The sequence below is a fragment of the Microcaecilia unicolor genome, chromosome 6 (genome assembly GCF_901765095.1).
Source record: "Microcaecilia unicolor chromosome 6, aMicUni1.1, whole genome shotgun sequence".
NCBI lineage: Eukaryota > Metazoa > Chordata > Amphibia > Gymnophiona > Siphonopidae > Microcaecilia > Microcaecilia unicolor.
This window is the reverse complement of record NC_044036.1, coordinates 30,105,859-30,128,209: the sequence shown is the minus strand read 5'-3', so window position 1 is coordinate 30,128,209 and position 22,351 is coordinate 30,105,859. Positions and strand designations below refer to the sequence as shown.

Here is a 22,351-nt window from a genome sequence, read left to right as displayed (position 1 = left end):
TTCTTTATTTATTTTTTTGTCAGTATAAGCCTGGGAACTCAGAAACAAATGTGAAAGGACTGCTTCAAAATCTGTTGTTCTCCAACATCTTTGAAAGATCAATTTAGTTAATTATTTCTTTCCTTTTCGTTTTTTTTTTTTTTTAAATCACGGAAAAGAAGAACCGAGTCTGCACAAGCACCTACCTACCATCTGCTGAGGAGACTGAGATCTCACTTAGTTCTCAGTCTCCCCATCTGCTGGTAGGAGGGCATATACCCACTCATAGGGAATGGTCTGGAGCGGATGCTGTGGAAAGATATATTTTGATTATTATTCAAGAAAAAGATTTACAATAAGTATCCTTGTGCAAAAAAAAAATATGTGAACACTTTATTCAGTAAAGGGTGGCACCTCCTTGAGCAACAGTAACTTCACCTAAATGTTTCCTGTTGCTGTTGATCAGTCTCTCACGTTACCCTTGAGGAGTTATGGCCCATTCTTCTATTCAGAACTGCTCATCTCTGTGACACTTGAGGGCTTCCTTGAATAACATTTCGGTACGGTTTAGGTCGGGACTTTGACTTCGTCAAGCCATAACATGAAATCTCTTCTTCAGCTATTATGTAGTAGGTTTACTTAAATGTTTAGGGTCACTTTCTTGCTTTCTTGACCCACTTTCGGCCTAGCTTCAGTTCAAGGATGGATGGCCTGACATTCCTTTCTAGCATTTTCTGATATAAAGCAGAATTCATGGCTCCATTAATGATGGCACGTCCTTCAGAGTCTGATGCAGAAAAGCAGACCCACACCATGATACCTGTATGCAGTACTTCTTTAACTGACTTCCACAGAGAATTAAAATGGCGGATGTCAGTTAAAGCACTCCATCCCTGATGAAGCCTGAGAGTGAAATGGGCCCCCCTTAGGAAAAGATAAGTGCGCTACATGTTACATCCGCCGCTTTGACACTGTGAATCATGACTTACTTCTTGCCACACTGTCCTCATTTGGGTTCCAGGGCTCTGTCCTCTCCTGGTTCTCCTCCTATCTCTCCCACCGCACCTTCAGAGTTCACTCTCATGGATCTTCCTCCACCCCTATCCCCCTATCTGTTGGTTTTTTCCCAGGGATCGGTCCTTGGACCCCTTCTCTTCTCAATCTACACCTCTTCCCTGGGCGCCCTGATCTCATCTCATGGTTTCCAGTATCATCTCTATGCTGATGATACCCAGCTATATCTGTCCACACCAGACATCACCGCAGAGACCCAGGCAAAGGTATCAGCCTGCCTATCCAACATTGCTGCCTGGATGTCCAACCGCCACCTGAAACTGAACATGTCCAAGACCGAGCTCATTGTCTTTCCACCAAAACCCACGTCTCCTCTTCCTCCACTTTCTATCTCAGTTGATAACACCCTCATCCTCCCCGTCTCATCTGCCCGCAACCTCGGAGTCATCTTTGACTCCTCCCTCTCCTTCTCTGCGCATATCCAGCAGACTGCCAAGACCTGCGCTTCTTCCTCTTTAACATCAGCAAAATTCGCCCTTTCCTCTCTGAACACACCACCCAAACTCTCGTCCATGCTCTCATTACCTCTCGCCTTGACTACTGCAACTTACTCCTCACTGGCCTTCCACTTAGCCATCTATCCCCCCTTCAATCTGTTCAGAACTCTGCGCACGTCTCATTTTCCGCCAAAACCAATTTACTCATATCACCCCTCTCCTCAGGTCACTTCACTGGCTTCCAATCAGATACCGCATTCAATTCAAGCTTCTCCTTCTTACCTACAAATGCATTCAGTCTGCTGCCCCTCACTACCTCTCCTCCCTCATCTCCCCCTATGTCCCCGCCCATAACCTCCGTTCACAGGACAAATCCCTCCTTCTCCACCACCGCCAACTCCAGGCTCCGCTCATTCTGCCTCGCCTCACCCGATGCTTGGAACAACCGTCCTGAGCCCTTACGCCAAGCCCCCTCCCTGCCCATCTTCAAGTCTTTGCTTAAAACCCACCTCTTCAATGCTGCATTCGGCACCTAACTCTTACCGTTCACTAAATCCAGACTGCCCCAATTTGACCGCCCCTATCGGACTGTCCATTCACTTCTCTCTTAGATTGTAAGCTCCTTGAGCAGGGACCGTCCCTCTATGTCAAATTGTACAGCGCTGCGTAACCCTAGTAGCGCTTTAGAAATGTTAAGTAGTAGTAGTAGTAGTAGTACATCAAATTTCATGTTGCTGATTATAAATGTGTTCAGTTATTCACAGGAAAAGTTAATAAAATGATAGATTGGGGTCTAGTGAGTATAGCTATAATTGAGCACTCTACAGACAGGTCCGGAGGGTGCTGTATTACCACGGACTTCTGAGGCCTTTTCCCTTTATATTATTATTATTCAAGTAGGTGATTTGTTATCAGTAGTTATATCCACTTTGGTTTGGGGGCTAGTATTCTATAAGATGCGGGCATAGCTCCTCGGCATGCCCCTGACCCGCCCATTCCTCCTAGAAGTTGTACATGACAGAAAATGAGTGTGCAGCTTCTAAAATAGCGACTAAGGTCAGTTGCACATGTAACTGACAACTGGTGCCAAGTAACACCAATTTAACTCCAATTAACAGCCAATTAATAAAGTTGTGTGCACAACTGATGCTATTCTATACATTGGGTGCCCAAATTTATAGAATTATGAGGCAAGCGCATAGATTGTGTTTGTAAATCTAACACACCAAGGGCCCTGATTACTAAGGTGTGCTAGTGTTTTTTAGTGCATTCTAAAATTAGTGCTCACTAACTGTGTAGGTGCCCATAGGAATATTATGGGCATCTACATTATTATTATTTATTTAGATTTTGCTAACAGCCCTGGAACAGGAAGTAACAAGGGGGCAGGGAACCAACCAAGCTGACAGCCATGCGACTGCTCCATGCACCCCAAGGTGGTGAGGATGATACGCTTCTGAGGAGGGGAAGGTGGGTGATGTGCCTGGGGAGGGGGGGAGCATAGCAGCGACCTGCCCTGGGTGGCAGCCAACCTAGGTACACCACTTTGGCCCTGTGTGTTTCTGACTAGAAATAGAATCTGTGAGAAGAGGAAGCAACTGCTAAGAATGTATTTATATTTTGCTCATACCTTTTTCAGTAGTAGCTCAAGGTGAGTTACATTCAGGTACTCTGGATATTTCTCTGTCCCAGGAGGGCTCACAATCTAAGCTTGTACCCCAGGCAACGGAGGGTTAAGTGACTTGGCCAAGATCACAAGGAGCAGCAGTGGGATTTGAACCGGCCACCTCTGGATTGCAAGACCGGGCTCTAACCACTAGGCCACTCCTCCAGTAGCAACATTCCATGTAGAATCTCCAATAGTAGCAACATTCCATGTTGCACTGCACTAACCACTGGGCTGGGCTACTCCTCCACTAGCAACATGTAGAAGCCTGCCTTGCCGCGCAGGCTTCTGTTTCTGTGAGTCTGACGTCCTGCACTTATGTGCAGGACGTCAGACTCACAGAAACAGAAGCCTGCGCAGCTGTGTTGCTGATCTGCAAGGGCAGGCTTCTACATGGAATGTTGCTAGTGGAATAGCAACATTAACATTCCATGTATAATCTCAAATAGTAGCAACATTCATCTAGAATCTCCAACATTCCGTTTATTTTATTTAGATTTTGCTCACACCTTTTTCAGTAGTAGCTCAAGGTGAGTTACATTCAGGTACTTGGGATATTTCTCTGTCCCCGGAGGGCTCACAATCTAGGTTTGTACCTGAGGCAATGGAGGGTTTAAGTGACTTGCCCAAGATCACAAGAAAGCAGGATATGAACTGGCCACCTCTGGATTGCAAGACCGTGCTTTAACCACTAGGCCCTCCATGGTTAGCACATGCTAAAAATGCTAGCACACTCTAGTGTGCTTAGTTAGCAGGGCCCTGGTTCTACAGAATATTCTACCTGTGGAAAAGGCACAACTGTGAATGTGGCTTCTCCTAATAATGCAGCATCAGGCTGGTTTGGTTGAAAGTTTGCATCATCGGGCTGGTACAGATTTGAATAATTCTAGCTGTGTGACATTCTCCCTTTATGTCTTGCCTTTGTTTTATTCTGAGTATGCTCCTCTATACACAGTACTTTAACAGAATCTCAGAACTGCATTTAGAGTGATTATACCTCTCCATGAAGAATCCCCAGTATTCAGAAAGTATAAGTATCAAGTACTTATGCCAATATCAAGCCCTTAAAGAGAAAGCTTCTCCGTAAGAGCAGTCTCTGTGTTTTCATGCTTCTGACTAACTAGCAGTCATGCTTGTAGGGTTAACAGTGGTAAACAAATAACAGTAGAGCACTTCCAGCCCATACTTCAGTCCTCTGAAGTGCTTTTTAATGAGGCTTTAAATGCTTTTCTAGCATACTCCATCTCATTTCTTTCCTCTCTGCTGTCCCTTCTGGTTTGATTTGCAGGTTCTCATGCATCTAACATAGTATTGAGTACCAGATGAGCCGAGACAACCTAAGGGTGAGCATGTATACCTGAATTTTCTTCAGCAAGTCCTCATATAACTGAAGCCAAAATCATGGGCTAGTTTAAGGAGGGGAGAGACAAGAGGGGGAATTCCTCCTCTATCCCTGCAGGATGGAGTGCTTTCCCTCTCCCCTCACCAATATGGTCCAGGAATCTTCCCCCCTCTCTCCTCTCCTCCTGTCCAGCTTCTCCCCTCATGGTCTGCCCCCTCCACCCCTATGGCTTCTTCCTGTTTCTGTGACTGTCAGCACCGAAAAGAATGAAAGAGCAATTGGCACAGAGCCTCATGCTCAACCACTCAGGAGGCTGTGCTGTTATCACTCCCATCGAAACAGGAGCTGTGCTTCAGAAAGGGTGGGACAGGCAGAGTGCTTGAATATGAGGCTGGGTACTTGTTGCTCTTTGCTGGCAATCCTGAGATGAGGGGAGTAGGCAAACCCTGGAGACGGGCAAGAAAGGGTGATGCTGAACAGAGAGGGAGATGTGGATCATGGCGTAGGGTTACCATATGGCTCCCAGAAAAAGGAGGACGGATTGAGCCAGCCGGGTTTTACTTCCATTGCTTTAAACCCAGCTGGCTCAATTACTTCCATTGAAAGCATGGAAGTAAAACCCGGCTGGCTCAATCCGTCCCTCCTTTTCTGGAGCCATATGGTAACCCTTGGGGGAAGGGAGTGAAGAAGGATGCTAGGACCATTTTAGAAACCCTACCTCTCCCACCCCAAAATGGTGTTTTATCTCTCATCCAGGACCCCATGGCTCAGCACAGCAGTCCAAGTGGTTATTGATGCCAGCATCACTGGCTCACATGTGAACAGTCAGACCCTCTGCCCCCCACAGGTGGATCTGGCTGTTGGCTGGCAGGCAGCAGTGATTAAGACAGGCTGCCTTCTCCAGTGTGCCATGATCCTTCATTCTGCCATGTCCCTCCTCCTGTAATGCAACTTCCTGTTTCCATGGCCCACTGAAGAGGCAACCTGTCTTAATTACTGCTGGCCAATGCACCCGACTGATGGGCACCACCACCCCTGAAGCAAGTTGGACCTTAGAGAGAATTTTGACCCTGGTGGGAGCAAGACTACAACAGGTGTTGTTAAGGGCTAGACATTAGAGAAACAGAGGAACTTGGGCTGGGGAGGGGGCAGCAAGAGATTGAAAGAGACAGCTTGGAGGGAAGAGAGGGAAAGACCCAATGGACCCATGGGGGGCATCTAGAGATGCCGGACCATGTAGGGGGGGGGCAGGGGAGAGACAGGTAGAGAATGGTAGTCTGGTCTGGGGATGGGGGCTGGGAGAGAATGCTGGAAGAAGAGAGGGGATAGACAGGGACAGAGAGAATAGATGCTGGACAGGGGAGCATAAGGGACAGAGGGGCAAACTAGAAAAAGGTGTGAGAATGAGATAGGGGCAATGCTGGACACTGAGGGAGGATAGGGATATAATTAGGCAGTGTTGGACATAGGGGAAGGATAGGGACAAGGATACAGAGGGGAAATGGTGGACAGGATGGATAAGGTTGCAGAGGGAAGATGGACAGTGGACATTGGGAGAGAAGAAATAGCAAATGAACAGGACAGGAAAAACAAAAACAGAGAAAAGGACCAAAGTGAATGGAAAAACAAAATGTTGAGACAATAAAGGTAGAAAAAAAGTGTTTTATTTTGAATTTATTAACTGGAATATGTCAGCTTTTAGAAATGCACATTTTGATATATTGCATTTATTTCTGTTTCTCTGGTATTGGTGTATATGTAGAATCTGACTTCTTGAGGTTTCCAGTTCAGTTTTTTGCATTCATATCTCTATGACTGATCTGTATCTGTTATGTAAAGTTTGGGAAATAATTGGAGAACGTACATGTGGCAGTTTTTTCTTCTGAGATGGCAACCCTAGTGCAGATGGTTCTAGAGTGATAGGGTGGGGAAAGAGTGCAACAGCTGGTGTGGCAAGGGAATTGGGGCGGAGCATGGGAAGACAATGGAGGGGGATGGAACAGAGCAGGTGCTGGGTTTTCCTCTGAAAAAGTTGGCAACCCTAGAGAGGGGAGATACTGGAGAGAATAGTAACATAGTAAATGACGGCATGTAAAGACCTGAATGGTCCATCCAAACTGCCCAACAGTAGGGAAATAAATGCTATATTTGAGTGGGGACGGGGGAGAGACAAGGAAGCTGATACTGGCAAATGATAAGATGGGAGAAGAAGGCTGACGGGCAGTTCCTGGGGCTGGGTGAGTTGGGAGAAGGGTCTTATAATGGGGCTGGAAGAAGGGGGCTGAGGTCTGACACAGGAACTGGGGATTGAACTGAGAGAAGAAAAGTTTAGAAGGGTCTGATTCTGGGGCTAGGAGAAGGGGAAGATACTGATGGGTGGCAGTGAGAGAAGGGGGTTGATGCTGGAGGATTCTGCCAGACAGTGGCATAGCCAGGGATGGGCATAGGGCCCCCCCCCCACACTTTAACACTTTGGGCTCAGGCCCCCTCCAGAGCTGCAGCACCCCTTTACCTTTGCTAGTGGAGATGCCAAAGCCCCCATCAGCCAAATAAATGCGTGCGTGAGAAGTTGAAGGCACTCTCCAATTTCTGCCTTAAAGAAGCATTGAGAGGAGGAGGGGAGCAGTGGCATTGTATTTGTTTGGCTGGCGGGGCCTCAGCATCCCTGCCAACAAAGGTATATTTAGTGCACAGGGGAAGGGAAGCAATGCGTTGCCCCTCCCCATTTCACTCTGTTTGTCCCAGGAAGGCTAGCGCTACACCACTGCTGCCAGGTAATTGTGACCTGGCTTGGCCTCTGTTGGCAGCAGGAAACTGGGCTAAGTGGACCTTCGGTCTGACCAGGTATGGAATTCTTATTTTTTTATGAGAAAGGAGGGCAGACAATGTGCTGAGAACAAAGCAAGGGCCCAAGGAGCAGAAAGATGGATGCTGGGGGCAAGTAGGAAAGGCAGGGGGAAGAGGAGGTAGGTGGGCAGATGCTGGGGAAGGGGTTACGGTGGAAGAGAGGAAGGAATGTATGCTAGGGATGGGGAAGGTCAGGGCAATGGATGCTGAGGAAAGGTGAGAAAGAGGCAGAAAGCTAGGTAGAGGGTGAGAGATGAAGGGGACAAGTCTTGGAAGGAGGTGAGGGACAGTAGAAATGGAAGTAAAAGGTGAATGGGAGCTTGGATAAAGGGGGGTAAGAGGTAAGAAAGGGTCTGAGGTGGAGTGGGATCCTATTCAGCATACATCGCTTTCCTTTTGTATATTTTTCCAGTGATGCTCTTTTGCCTTTATCCTGTCTTAAACATTCAGAACCTGCTTCTCTTCCCGCCCCCCCCCCCCCCCCCCCCCCCGCACAGGTGAAGAGTCTGGAAGAAGATGCTTAGTGATCATTGACTCTGTATACAGAGCCCTTCACACCAGAAGGTGATTAATATATTTGCATAAATAAAGCCTCATGGTATGAGCTCAAGAATCTTAGACGTGGCCCTGTGGCAGCAGTAGATGAGGCACTTTGGGTTTCTCCTGGATCAGAAGCAGCACAGAGCGCTGCTAGAGGTAAGAACAGTGTCATTGTCCCTGACCCTCTTCCAAGAGGCTCAGACAGAAAGGCTTGATCTGCTGCTGGAGGACCAGAAGAGGGAAGCATTTCCTCTGAGACTAACTGCACTGCTGAAACCTTCCTAGACCAGACCTTTCCCACCCTTGCTGTGCAACTCACATCCCTCTTCTTGACTCTGAACACTTCCATCCTGCCTTAGACACCCTTGATGCTTCACTTCTTTAGACACCCCCCCCCCACAGCCATAGCCACCGAGAGGGGGGGGCAGGGGGACAAAATTCCCCGGGCCCTCCGGCGCCGCAGTCCCACCCGCCCTCCATCGTGACTATTTGCCCCCTGCATTGAAATCACTGTGTCACCTCCATGAAAGCAGCACTGCAGGCAGCAGAATGCCTCCCTTCGGCCCTCCTTCCCTCCCTGTGTCCCGCCCTCGTCTGACATAACTTCCGCGAGGGTGGGACACAAGGAGGGGAAGGAGGGCCGAAGGGAGGTGCTGTGCTGCCTGCAGCGCTGCTTTCACAGAGGTGAGACTGCGATTTCAATGCAAGGGGCCCGGCCTGGTGGCGTACAGAGGGGGGGAGCGGCGGCGACCTGGGGGGGGGTGGAGGGGGGAGCGTCAGCAGCGGCGACCTCAGGGGGGGTGAAGGGGGAGCAGTGGCTGCGGCAATCTCGGGGGGGGGGAGCGGTGGTGACCTTGGGGGGAGGTGGAGGGGGGAGTGGCAGTGGCGACCTCGGGGGGTGGGGCGGCGAGGGCAGCAGGGGCGGGCACAGCCCAGTCTCTTGGCGGCCCTGCCCACAGCTGACACCCCCCCATGTAAACACACTGTAACACATCACACCCTAGCTGTGTCCCTGACATATACAAGCTCCCAGTCTCTCACCTCAGTCTCATCCCCCACATACCCTTACTGGTACAGTTACTCTCTTACACACCCCACATACCTCTTGCCCCTACACCATACCTTCTACCTCCAACATACATGCTCCTGCACCAGACGCACACCTACACGCTACCCCTGCCCTCGATATCCTACACCTACACCTACACACACACACATACTCTGCACCAGATACCCCTCAAATTGCAAACATATCCCCACACTCCATTTCCCTTTCTGTGCTGTGAGGGGGACCCTTCCTGCTCCCACTGTCTTAAGCAACAAGATGTTATAGGGGACCATCTTAATTTCTTCATCAAGAGCCTATTCAGTTCTAGGTCTATTACTGGCACTAGATCAATATGATGAACCTTTCCGGAAAGTTTAAAGTACTAGTAGTAATAGTAATATGTAAACCTAGAGAATAGTCACTCCGTTGGCAGGACACAACCTTAGCTTTATATAGTGAGTAAAGTCAATTCATCTGCCTGGCTGGCAAATTCAGGAACAGCAAAGAAGTTTGATGAAAAAAACAAAACAAAACACTTTCTTTTCCCATTGATGGCTAGGAGTGAATCAATGATTGTAATCCCTCTCCCTCCAAGCAGTGCTAAATAGCGGACTCTGAAGTGCACAGAGGGATAGCTCTGATTCTTACAGGTGTCATTCAGAATGTAAAAGTTGTCTCTTTGTACAGCAGTGACCTCTGCTGGCCAGCAGAGTGATAGAGGAACAGAAAACATGACGGGTGATAGGAACCAGCAGGTCTTTTGGGATGCAATATCACGTTTCAGACTTTGTTGTGCCCACATCCAGGCTTTTAAAAATTATGTTGGTATGAGATTTGCGTTACAAGACGTATGAGGAGAGACTTTTTGACCTGAACATGTATACCCTGGAGGAAAGGAGAAACAGGAGTGATATGATGCAGACGTTCAAATATTTGAAAGGTATTAATCCGCAAACGAACCTTTTTCCGGAGATGGGAAGGCGGTAGAACTAGAGGACACCAAATGAGATTGAAGGGGGGCAGACTCAAGAAAAATGTCAGGAAGTATTTTTTCACAGAGAGAGTAGTGGATACTTGGAATGCCCTCCCACGGGAGGTGGTGGAGATGAAAATGGTAACGGAATTCAAAAATATGTGGAACAAACATAAAGGAATCCTGTTCAGAAGGAATGGATCCTCAGAAGCTTAGCGGAGATTGGGTGGCAGTACTGGTGGTGGGAGGCGGGGCTAGTGCTGGGCAGACTTCTACGGTCTGTGCCCTGAAAATGGCAAATACAAATCAAGGTCAGGTATACATATAAAGTAGCACATATGAGTTTATCTTGTTGGGCAGACTGGATGGACCATGCAGGTCTTTTTCTGCCGTCATCTACTATGTTACTATGTTTGGCATCCATTCTCTTCACTGGGAGGCTGGTATATACACCTGTTTTGCAAAGAAATATGCAACCACCTCTGTGAAAAAGTGACTAAAAGTCTCCAGAAACAAAAAAAAATGCAGTTTTAATGAATTAAGTTAGAGCAAACAATTTGTAATACAATGGTCCAAACTCAATCCTTTTATGTGAAAAAAATTTTTTTTAAGTTACAGAAGTTCAAACATTCGACATTTGCAGACTGCTTATGGAACCATGTCATGAAAAATCAGCCATTCTTCACATTTTGAATCCGCTACTTTAGTCAGTCACTTTTTCCCAGAGATTGTCACATATATTACTCGTGAATCTACCTCCTTTCCACCTCTTGGTCTAGTAGAACTTTCGTTCCTCTACAAATGCTCATTTCCTGTGCCTTTCAGGTATTTGTATCTATCATATCCCTCCTCTTCTAGAATGTATATATAGTTGGTACTTAATACCGACAAACTATCGCATGTTGGTTTTCCGGTGCACCTCTGTCCCCAGTTACTCTTTTTGACACATCAATCATTCCAGTATCTGACTTTCGATATTTAGGCATAGGCCTTGACTCCTCTCTTTCTTTCCTGCCACAGATTTCACATTTAACTAAGGTTAGCTTTCTGATTTTCCGTCAACTTAGGGCAATTCGATTTCACATTTAACTAAGGTTAGCTTTCTGGTTTTCCGTCAACTTAGGGCAATTCGACATCTCTTTGATGGCTCAAATTCTCATGCTCTGATCATTTCTTTTTTTACTTCCTGTTTTGATTACTGCAATATTATCTATGCAGGTTTACCACATTCCACTTTGCAGAAGTTACAAACTCTTCAGAATACAGCTAGGTTATTATGCCATTCTCATTGATCAGATTACATCTCACCTCTGTTGAAAAAAATATCATTGGCTTCCCATTGAAAAATGGATAATATATAAAGTTGCTAAATGGCAGATGACGTTTAATGTGAGCAAGAGCAAGGTGATGCATGTGGGGAAAAAAGAACCCGAATTATAGCTACGTCATTCAAGGCTCCATGTTAGGAGTTACGGACCAAGAAAGGGATCTGGGTGTCGTCATCGATAATACACTGAAACCTTCTGCTCAGTGTGCTGCTGCGGCTAGGAAAGCGAATAGAATGTTGGGTATTATTAGGAAAGGTATGGAAAACAGGTGTGAGGATGTTATAATGCCGTTGTATCACTCCATGATGCGACCGCACCTTGAGTATTATGTTCAATTCTGGTCGCCGCATCTCAAGAAAGATATAGTAGAATTGGAAAAGGTGCAACGAAGGGCGACTAAAATGATAGCGGGGATGGGACGACTTCCCTATGAAGAAAGACTAAGGAGGCTAGGGCTTTTCAGCTTGGAGAAGAGACGGCTGAGGGGAGATATGATAGAGGTATATAAAATATTGAGTGGAGTGGAACAGGTGGATGTGAAGCGTCTGTTCACGCTTTCCAAAAATACTAGGACTAGGGGGGCATGCGATGAAACTACAGTGTAGTAAATTTAAAACAAATCAGAGAAAAGTTTTCTTCAACCAACGCATAATTAAACTCTGGAATTCGTTGCCGGAGAACGTGGTGAAGGCGGTTAACTTAGCAGAGTTTAAAAAGGGGTTAGACGGTTTCCTAAAGAACAAATCCATAAACCACTACTAAATGGACTTGGGAAAAATCCACAATTCCAGGAATAACATGTATAGAATGTTTGTACATTTGGGAAGCTCGCCAGGTGCCCTTGGCCTGGATTGGCCACTGTCGTGGGCAGGATGCTGGGCTCGATGGACCCTTGGTCTTTTCCCAGTATGGCATTACTTATGTACTTACCTTTAAGGTTGGCGTTCCTGATTACCTTTCCTGCTTGACTATTCCTTACTGCCCCTCTAGGACCCTTTGGTCTATTAGTCTTTTTTTTGTGTGTGTATGGTGTGCAGCGCTGTGCATGCCTTGTAGCGCTATAGAAATGATAAGTAGTAGTAGTAGTAATCATCGACTAGTTTTACTTAGTCCGAGGTGAGCCTATCTGCAATCTACATGATGCAGTGCTTTCTCCCCACATACTTGGAATAATCTCCCCCTTTCTCTCCGTAGCAATACTTCCTTTAAGAATTTTAAGGTCAAACTAAAAACTCGACTTTTTAAACAGGCGTTTGTGAGACTGACTGACTGTTAGCACCAGCTAAATACTCCTATATAATCCTGCCTTTTACCTACTTTTCATTAATAAATCTACTCTACCCACCCCTACCTGTTTTAATCCCTATTTTACCTTTCCATTGAAATATTCTGCTCAGTGTGCCATGGTGAGCAAAAAAGCAAACAGAATGTTAGAAATTATTAGGAAAAGAATAGAAAATAAAACGGAGAATATCATAATGCCTCAGTATTACTCCATGGTGTAACTGCCTCAGTATTACTCCATGGTGTAACTACATCTTGAGTATTGTGTGCAGTTCTGGTCACTGCATCTCAAATAAGATATACCAGGATTGGAAAAGGCACAGAGAAGAGCAACAATCATGCCGCCAGCTGCACAAAGCCTAAGAGAATAATCTAGAACCATATCCATGGAATGCCCTAGCACCTCCTTTAGATAACCAGACATATTTTGTCTGACCAATGGGGGAGGGGGAGGGGAGGGGCTATAAAACTAAGATTTGTCAACTCCCAAAGCTTCTCTGTTTCTATATAGATTTTTATTTGTTGATTTTTGTTTACCTGGTCATTGATGATTGTGACAGGTGGGTGACGACTGATTCGGAGACTGGGCCTCTTTCTCAAAGTCGCTCGGTTCTGCAAATCAAATGGTGATATTTTAAGTACAGGCAAAAAAAATAGTTTAAACCTTTGGAGCATGTTTTCCTCAGAAATATTTCCTCAATTATGACTTTAAAAGGAGTGAAGCCTGTGAAGACTGGGATTACTTTAATCAGTGGGATCTGAATTAGAGACTTAAGTACATGTATTGTTAAATAACGTCTGGTTTTTTAAAGAGAGAGAATGTAATTAGATGTATTATTTCTAACTAATATTGGACAATACGTAAGTTTTCAATGAAATGATTTGACCATATACCGTGTTGGCCTTGAAGAAGCCAACCAGATGATCAATGTGGAATAATGAATTAGATGAGTAATATCTGGGGATAAACAGGTTAATACCACGGCTTTTTTTTCCTGTTTACAGTTTAATTGATCTCCTTATCTTGTTTCACTCTCCCTATTTAGTGGTCTAAGGAAGAGAATAGAATTACCTGACTGAAATAATTCCTATATATTACTTTCTCTCAGTGCCGTAGCAAGGGTGCCTGACACCCAGGGCGGGTCGCCGCTGTGCACCCCCCCCCCCGGGTGCAGGGCACGGCGCCCCCCCTCTGGAGCGCCCCCCCCCCCCCCGAAACGCACCCTACCTTTCAGCGGGGAGCAGGCGGGAGGGCCGATCCGCCCCCAGTGCACGTCACTGGGAGCTGCGTCGGCTCTGCTGCTTCCCTGCTTTCTCTGCCCTGGAACAGGAAGTAACCTGTTCCGGGGCAGAAAGAGCAGGGAACCAGCGAGCCGACACCCCCCCCCCAGCGCGTGCACCCGGTGCGGACCGCCCCACCGCCCCCCCCCCTCTTCCTATGCCACTGCTTTCTCTGTATTTCCGTAGAGGAGTGTGTTAGTCCACTCTTAAGGTTATCAATAGAAATCAAACAAAATAAAACATGGAAAGAAAATAAGATGATACCTTTTTTATTGGACATAACTTAATACATTTCTTAATAATTTCTGTATTTCCGGCAAGTTGTTTTATCACTTGTAAAAATTTAAATGGTTATAAATAAAAATTAAAAAAAAAAAACCTTTGGAGCATTAGTGTGAAAAGCACATACTTTTGATTTTGCTAGTAATGGCACTTGTGCACTGATTTCTCTAATATTGGCATTATAACAACTGTCCATTTCTACTCTTATAACTACTTGGCTTATTTTGGACATAATTCCTGAAATTCTATAAATGGTGCTTAAAATTGCATGCTAGACACCCAATTGGCGCAAGCAATTTAATAGAATAACGAGCTAATTAGCACGTAATGCACTTTAATGCAGGAAATTAGCACACACCAAATGCAAAACTAACACAGTACTTAGTGGGGGGCGTGCCCAGTATGCAACCAGCAGTTACCACATTAAAATGCCCATTAGCAGTCATTACTCAGCTCGTTGTAGCTTACTTGCATTCTCTATTCCCTCGGAAGCCAGTCGGCTGGTCGAGCTTTCGCAGAGCAGCCAAGCGTTATGCTGGCTGCTCTGCGCATGCCAAGGACATCCTTTATGGACGTCCTTCACTCAAAAAAAAAAAAAAAGGACATTAGGAAGGACTTCTCTGAAGAAAAAAAAAGCAAGGCGCAGTGCCCCCCCCCCCCCCCCGGGTGCATGGAGCCACCACTAACTTGGCGCCGTGCCCCAAGGGGGTATGCGCGAAGATCCTAGCGGGGTGCGAGCAGGGTGCAGCGGGCCACCCGCTGGGGTGGGTGGGGAAAAGAAAGGGTATATAACCCTGAAACGGAGCCCAGACGTCCTCTTCCAGCGTCTGGGCATCAGCCTGCACCCAACCCTCCCCCCTCCCCGAAAAGAAAGTTGATGCGATCACATATGTACTATGTCGCAGCTTTGGCGGGGTACTCAAGCCTGAAGGAGTAAGCTAGGCAGCCGGGATAGCTGCGCTTACGGCTGAGCTCCCTTGCTGTGTGGCGGGGAGCTCTGTATTTAGTTGGTCAGTCTTGCTAATAGCGGCGGACTGGGTTGGCTAGTAAGCCGGAAGGCTGATTGGCTTGGGTATACCCAGGGTTATGATGTTTGTAATTAAAATAAAGCTGCGGCCAAGTTATGCCATTTCAAGAAATACCATGATTCCTGTTGTTATTTAATGTCACGAATACCATTAGACCCGAGGGGTCTCGGCTGCCTATGTAAAAAAAAAATCCAAGTGCTCGTCAGTGTGGAAGAACTTAGCAAGACAGTAAGTGGTCCTCTGCTGTGCATTAGTCAGCTAGTGGTCAGTAAATGCAGTGTGTTTAGTGTCAAATTCTCCACCCATGTCCTGCCCAGTTCCACCCCTTCCAAAACATGGCTTTAACACACTACTTACCACGTGCTAAATGTAAATATACTGTGTTGGCTGTCAATGTATTTGTGTATTAGCTGTTCAATAGAAATCAAACAAAATAAAACATGGAAAAGAAAATAAGATGATACCTTTTTTATTGGACATAACTTAATACATTTCTTGATTAGCTTTCGAAGGTCGCCCTTCTTCGTCAGATCGGAAATAAGCAAATGTGCTAGCTGACAGTGTATATAAGTGAAAACATTCAAGCATTACTATGACAGTCTGACAGGGTGGGAGGTTGGGGGTGGGTAGGAGGTATGCATGGGGACATCAAAGCATATCATTGATATTCTAACAGGATGGGTGTGGGTAGGTGAGGGGTGGGGTGATCAACAGAGACATACAGCTTTATGGTTTATAATGGGCTAGGAACCCCAGATCCTTGTTAAGTCCTTTCTGTTGGGTGTTAAAATAGTCAATCATTCTGACTTCAAAGGTCTTACGTTCTTGTATGGTTTTAAAGTTACCTTTCAGAATTCTCACTGTGAAATCACTGGTACAGTGTCCTGGTTCTGTGAAGTGCTGTCCCACCGGGGTGGGGGCCCTAATGGCTGTATTGTTCATGTGATGTCTATGCAAATTGAATCTTGTCTTAAGCATCTGGCCTGTTTCTCCAATATAGCATCCTTCCTTACATTTTTTACACTGAATGATATATACCACATTGGAAGATGAGCAAGTGAAAGATCCCTTTATGTTGAATATCTTTCCTTTGTGGGTAACTGTGGGGTCCTGTGAAATATTTTGGCATAGTTTGCAACTGGATAAATTACAGGGACGTGTGCCCTTCTGTTCCTTTTCAGTCTGTGATGGAAGTTTACTTCTGATTAGCTTGTGTTTTAAGTTGGGTGGTTGTCGGAAGGCCAGTACTGGTGGGGATGGGAATATCTCTTTCAGTAATTCATCCTCCTGGAGTATAGGTTGTAGATCTCTTATGATTTTCCTCTTATGATTAGCTGTTAATGCATGCCAAACCACGCATTAGCTTAATACGTTTTAGTAAAAGGACCCCAAAGTGTCAGCTAAATGTTTGTTTGTACCCGGTGTTTGGAGACTTGATGGAGAAGAAACAATTGTGTTTATGTGTCTCTAGCATTAAAAGCCACTTGAAAGATGCAAAACATAGTATTTTGCAATTTTGTTCTTTAATCAGCTCCTCTTGAGTGTCTAGCACTGTTCCCTCTAAGCTGAGCGGAACTCCTCCACCTATAGTCCTGCCAGCAGGTGGCGCTGTTTCACTAGCACATTTTCAATAGTGAGGCCAGGGAGGGACAGGCAGGCTCTGTAGGATTCCAGGCAACATGTCTGTCCCTAGTTGTTGAAAACACAATATTGAAGCACCACCCTCACTGGCAGCAATGCAATCAGAGGACTCTCATTCAACTTAGAAGGAACAGTGGCATCCAGTTTTACAAAATCTTGCATTTGTTTATTTAAATGGTGGTACTTAAAGTAAGAAGTTCAGAGTAGAGGTTATGGGAGGGGGGTTGTTGAGGGGGAGTTAATGGAATAAAATTGATGATACAGTTAAGATGTATATAAATGCATAAGATGTATTACTATGATTATAGAATGTTTGTCTTTTATAACTCTGTTCCAAATGTTTGATCATCAATTAAAATTTGTTTAAATATAAATGGTGGTACTTACATGCACAGGTTGCAAAATCATTGCTCACACACAGGGTCACCGAGAGACAGAGCCGCCGTCGCCCCCCCCCCCCCCCCCCACCTCAGGACACAGCTTTCGGGCCCCCTCCACCCACACTCAAGATGCAGCCACCGGGCCCAACCCTGAACGCAGCTGTTGCTGCTGCCTCTCACTCTCGGGCTGCCACCAGATTCCGGCGCTGGGCCCCCCTTGCAGGCCAGGGAGGAGCAGATGCACTGACGCACTGATGTGGGGGGCCCGGCCCCCTACATCAGTGCATCTGCTCCTCCCCAGCCTCCAAAGGGGCCCGGCACCGTGGTCTATCTCTCACCTGCTCCAGTGGGCTGGGACCAGTTGCTGATAAGAGCAAGAGAGAGAGAGAGACCCCGGGACCAGTGGTGTACCAAGGGGGGGGGGCGGTGGGGGCGGTCCGCCCTGGGTGCACGCCGCTGGGGGGGTGCCGCAGCGCGCGCCTGTCAGCTGAGTTCGCTGACTTCACTAACTTCGCTGCAGCTCCCTCTGCCCTGGAACAGGTTACTTCCTGTTCCGGCCGGGGCAAAGGGAGCTGCAGCGAAGTCAGCGAACTCAGCTGACAGGCGTGCACCGCGGCACCCCCCCCTCCAGCGGCGTGCACCCGGGGGGGTGTCATTTCGCCGGGGGAGCGCGCTGCACCCGGGGGGGGCGCATCGGCGCTCCGCCCCGGGTGTCATGCCGGCTAGGATCGCCACTGCCCGGGACTCAGTGTCAGGCCCCACCTTGGAGGCCAGGCCAAGGGAATTTTGCACACACCCCCTTCCCTCCCTCTCGGCGGCCATGCTCACACATATAGGTACCAGTGCTTCCATGTTCAGAAGTCCAAGTGATACCTCTCGTAAATCATATTCCTTTCCTAAATGCCTGTGGCTGCTGGATGTGCTACGAACTAGATGTATTTTTCCTGCAACCTTAGAGGTCTTTTACAAAAGATTCCAACCAAGAGTTTAGAATGGGTTCCTCAGGAGTGGCCTAGTGGTTAGGGTGGTGGACTTTGGTCCTGAGGAACTGAGTTCGATTCCCACCTCAGCCACAGGCAGCTCCTTGTGACTCTGGGCAAGTCACTTAACCCTCCGTTGCCCCATGTAAGCCGCATTGAGCCTGCCATGAGTGGGAAAGCGCGGGGTACAAATGTAACAAAAATAAAATAAATCTTCTATGGGTGAACTACTCTGGAACTTGCTTCTGAAGGAGCTTTGATTAAAAATAGATTTTATGAGGTTCAGGAGGCTAATGTTCAAGATGTACGTGCAGGACGTCAGACTCAAAAACAGAATGAAGCCTTGCGCCGGAAGAAGAGGACCTCGGCTGGCGGGGTTGGGGTCCCCCACCAGCAAAGGTAGGCGATGGCGGGTTGGTGGCAGGAGGGGAGGTCAAAGTTGTTGTTGGTGGTGGTAGTGGCAGCGGCAGCGGGGGGTCGGCAATGGCAGGGGGGGTTGGCAGCACCAGGGGAGGCTAAAATGTGCCCCCCTCACCTCAGGCTCTGGACTCCCTTCCAGCCGAAGTCTGGCTACGCCCCTGCCATGCGCTAACTGGTTAAAGCTGAGTTAAAAGGAGTAAGGAAGGACCAATGGGCTACCAACAATACAAAAGGAAAAAAAACCCTCCAAATTAAAAATGTAAAAGTTTGAGAGGCCATTACCGGAATGAAAATACAAAGTGGCACTGCAATAAAGTTCAAAGGTGACATTGTAAATTAAGCAATCAAGTACAGAGAGATCATTTACAGAATAAAAATAAAACTGGTATTGCATTAAAGTTCATTAGTGATAAAGTACATGAAGCAGTCCAATAAAAAGAGTTCGGTTTTGTCCGGTTCTGGTATAAATTTCGTTGTCTGGTCTTTAGGGTGGATCATTGTATGCCTTATTAAACAGGTTGGTTTTTAGTGATTTTCAGAAGTTTGTTAGGTCATACATCTTGCAGCGAATATCTGATGCGAATCCTGGCTGATATACAGCCGGGACCCACATAAGCTCCAACGGCTAGAGCAATGTGAATTAGCCCTGGATAGTCAGAGCCCTTGCCCAGACATAGCCAGGCCCTGAATATCCAGAGCTAATTTAGCCAGTGACAGTCGGTGTTTAAAAAACCACTGACTACTGCCTCCAGCTGACTACGAGTCGGCAAGAATTTAAGTAAAGGAAATGGAGACTTTACACTAAGGGGTGAATTCCATAATTCAGCACCTGTCTGGGCACCTGGAAGCAGCGCAGGGTGAGCACATTCCATTATGACATCTGTGCGCACAGATTCCATTATAGAATACTAGCATAAGTTGGTACAAACATGCGTAAATTAAGATGCGCCCATTTACACTAGGTCTATGGAAGGCGTAAACGGGCACACCTAAGTGCGGCACTTATATGCTTAACTTACAGTATTCTGCAAGTGGTATGCATGACAGACATGCCTATGTCCCGCTCATCCTTTGTCCATGAATATGCCCCCCTTTCATTTACACACTAAGGCAACTCTGCACATATGTTATAGAATACCACTGTGCGCAGTTTGCACTTCCATACGTATAGCCACAGGATTTGCGTATATGTGGTAGTATTTACACACATATGCACTCAAATTATGCACCATTTCAAGTGCCCTGATACACAATGAGGGAGTACATTATAAAGATAGGTGATAACTCCCGAACGTTAGTCACAAAATGAATCGTTAATCCATTAAAAAGTTTATCACTTTTTTTTTACTTTATTTCCACACATTCAAATATTAGTACATGAGGTGTCCAGATGCAATCAGAAAGAGAAATCGAGATACCAAGCCACTGAGAACTTTGCTGGACATTTTTATGGCTCCCAGTTAATTTAGCAAAAACCCAATTTCCCTGAAAGCTGGAGAAGAGAATTCACTTTTACCTTGAGTTCTCTCGTGAACTTCTGAGCTGCCAGGAGCCCTGTCAGACTGAAGGCTGCAGGTGTATCTATAATGGATGCATTTCTGTTTTCTGCTCTTCTAGGCCCCTTGTCTGCCTGTGGTTTTACAGTGGAGCTGCTATCGTTGGTATTGGCAGCAGACGATTTCTGTAAAATAAACAGGGTAATGTATTGCAGATCCTGATTCTTCCATGCATGGCTGCATCGTTAAAGAAGACTAGCCTCCCCTTCCAGGACTCCTGCAGCAAAAGACTTGTAATGAGGCTTTGCAGACATGCCTGCATTCACAACTGATACCTCTAGGATGGAGCTATTAAAGAGTAGGGTTGGGCATTCGTTTGAAACGAATGCCATTCAATGTCAAGAATGCGCATTATATGCAAATAGCATGGACTCCAAGGAGAGTGTGCACTATCCTCCAGATTCTATAAAAGTCACCGATATTTGCACACCAAATTTTTGACTCAATCCTGAGATGTGCATGCACAATAATTACTTAAGTCATTTGACTCCAATTATTGGCGTTAATTGGTAATTATTTGGATTTTCGTTTGCTTCTACCAGCAACTCTGTTCTATAAAGTTGCATGCTGACATTCCAGCTTATTTTCGAAAGAGAAAGACGCCCATATTTCGACCCAAATTGGGAGATGGGCGTCTTTCTCCCGTGGGCGCCCAAATCGGTATAATCGAAAGCCGATTCTGGGTGTCTTCAACTGCAATCTGTCACGGAAACGGCCAAAGTTGACGGGGGCGTGTCGGAGGCATGGTGAAGGCGGGACTGGGGCATGTTTATCGGCCGAGGAGAGATGGGCGTCCTCGGCCGATAATCGAAAAAAGAAAGGCGTTTTTAGCGTGAATTTGGGTCACTTTTTTTGGACCCTTTTTTTTCACGAACAAGTCCCAAAAAAGTGCCCTAAATGACCACATGACCACCAGAGGGAATCGGGGATGACCACCCTGACTCCCTCAGTAGTCACTAACCCCCTCCCACTCCAAAAAAACAACTTTAAAAACTTTTTTTCCAGCCTGTATGCCAGCCTCAAATGTCATACCCAGCTCCATCACAGCAGTATGCAGGTCCCTGGAGCAGTTGTTAGTGGGTGCAGTGGACTTCAGGCAGGTGAACCCAGGCCCATCCCCCCCCTACCTGTTACACTTGTGGTGGTAAATGGGAGCGCTCCAAACTGCCCCCAAAACCCACTGTACCCACATCTAGGTGCCCCCCTTCAGCCATAAGTGCTATGGTAATGGTGTAGAGTTGTGGGGAGTGGGTTTTGGGGGGGATTTGGGAGGCTCAGCACCCAAGGGAAGGGAGCTATGGACTTCAGAGGTAGTTAACTTTTTTTTAAATTGTTACAAGTGCCCCCTAGGGTGTCCGGTTGGTGTCCTGGCATGTGAGGGGGGACCAGTGCACTACGAATCCTGGCCCTTCCCATGACCCAATGCCTTGGATTTTTTCATTTTTGAGCTGGGCGCCTTCGGTTTCCATTATCGCTGAAAAACGATACCGCCCAGCTCCAATCCGCGCAAATCCGATGCATTTGGCTGGCACAAACCGTATTATCGGAAAAAAGATGGACGCCCATTTTTTTTTGACAATACGGTTTGTCCCACCCCTTCACGTACCCGTTCTCGGAGATAGATGCCCATGGAGATGGGCGTTCGCGTTTGATTAGGCCCCTCATTGTCTCCTGCACAACTCAAAAGAGGAGGGACATGGACGGGTCAGGGGCATTCCCATAATTTAGTCATGACATTTTTGAATCTCTGGTTTGCACACTGAACTTGCACACCAGGATTTACACCAGTCTGCGTGCCCAAAGTTGATCATGGGAATTGACACTAAGGGTCAGTGATAAATTCTTAAGCAATTCTGGTTGAAAAAGATCCGAAGCACAATGCAGATTCCTCCTCACATGATGCAAACTGAGTGGAGTCTCCTACTCCTCATCGTTGGATGCAAAATAGTCCTTCCTGATCCAGAAATGAAACAAGAATTTATGACTGACTCCTGACGCAGGTGCTCTGCGCCGTAACACAGCCCGTGTTGGGTCATTAACACAAGATCGATACTCAAGTTATATGATTAAAAAGATTTGTGTTTCCTGTTTTGAAGGCTCTTAGTGCTTTCTTTTTGCTTAAAAAAATCCATGCAGAAAACATGTCCATCTAAGCGTATTCTATAAGCGATAGGATGAGAGTTGTGGTACTTAAGGGACTAGGAGCAGGGTTGCAGATTCATGAAAATATTTCTGTTACTAACTCCCTAATGTGTTTTAGAGCTG

At 46.5% G+C, this 22,351-nt stretch overlaps 1 protein-coding gene across 1 annotated transcript in view; it reads right to left on the bottom strand.

The window, feature by feature from the left end:
- The window catches only part of LOC115472420, a 38,348-nt gene that overhangs the window by 7,487 nt on the left and 8,510 nt on the right, over positions 1–22,351 (bottom strand). Inside the window, exons 3-4 of the mRNA XM_030206700.1 lie at positions 20,047–20,211; positions 13,056–13,130 (exon numbers count right to left, since the gene is read on the bottom strand). Of these exons, the coding sequence (XP_030062560.1) occupies positions 13,056–13,130; positions 20,047–20,211 (240 nt within the window). The remainder of the gene's footprint in view (positions 1–13,055; positions 13,131–20,046; positions 20,212–22,351) is intronic.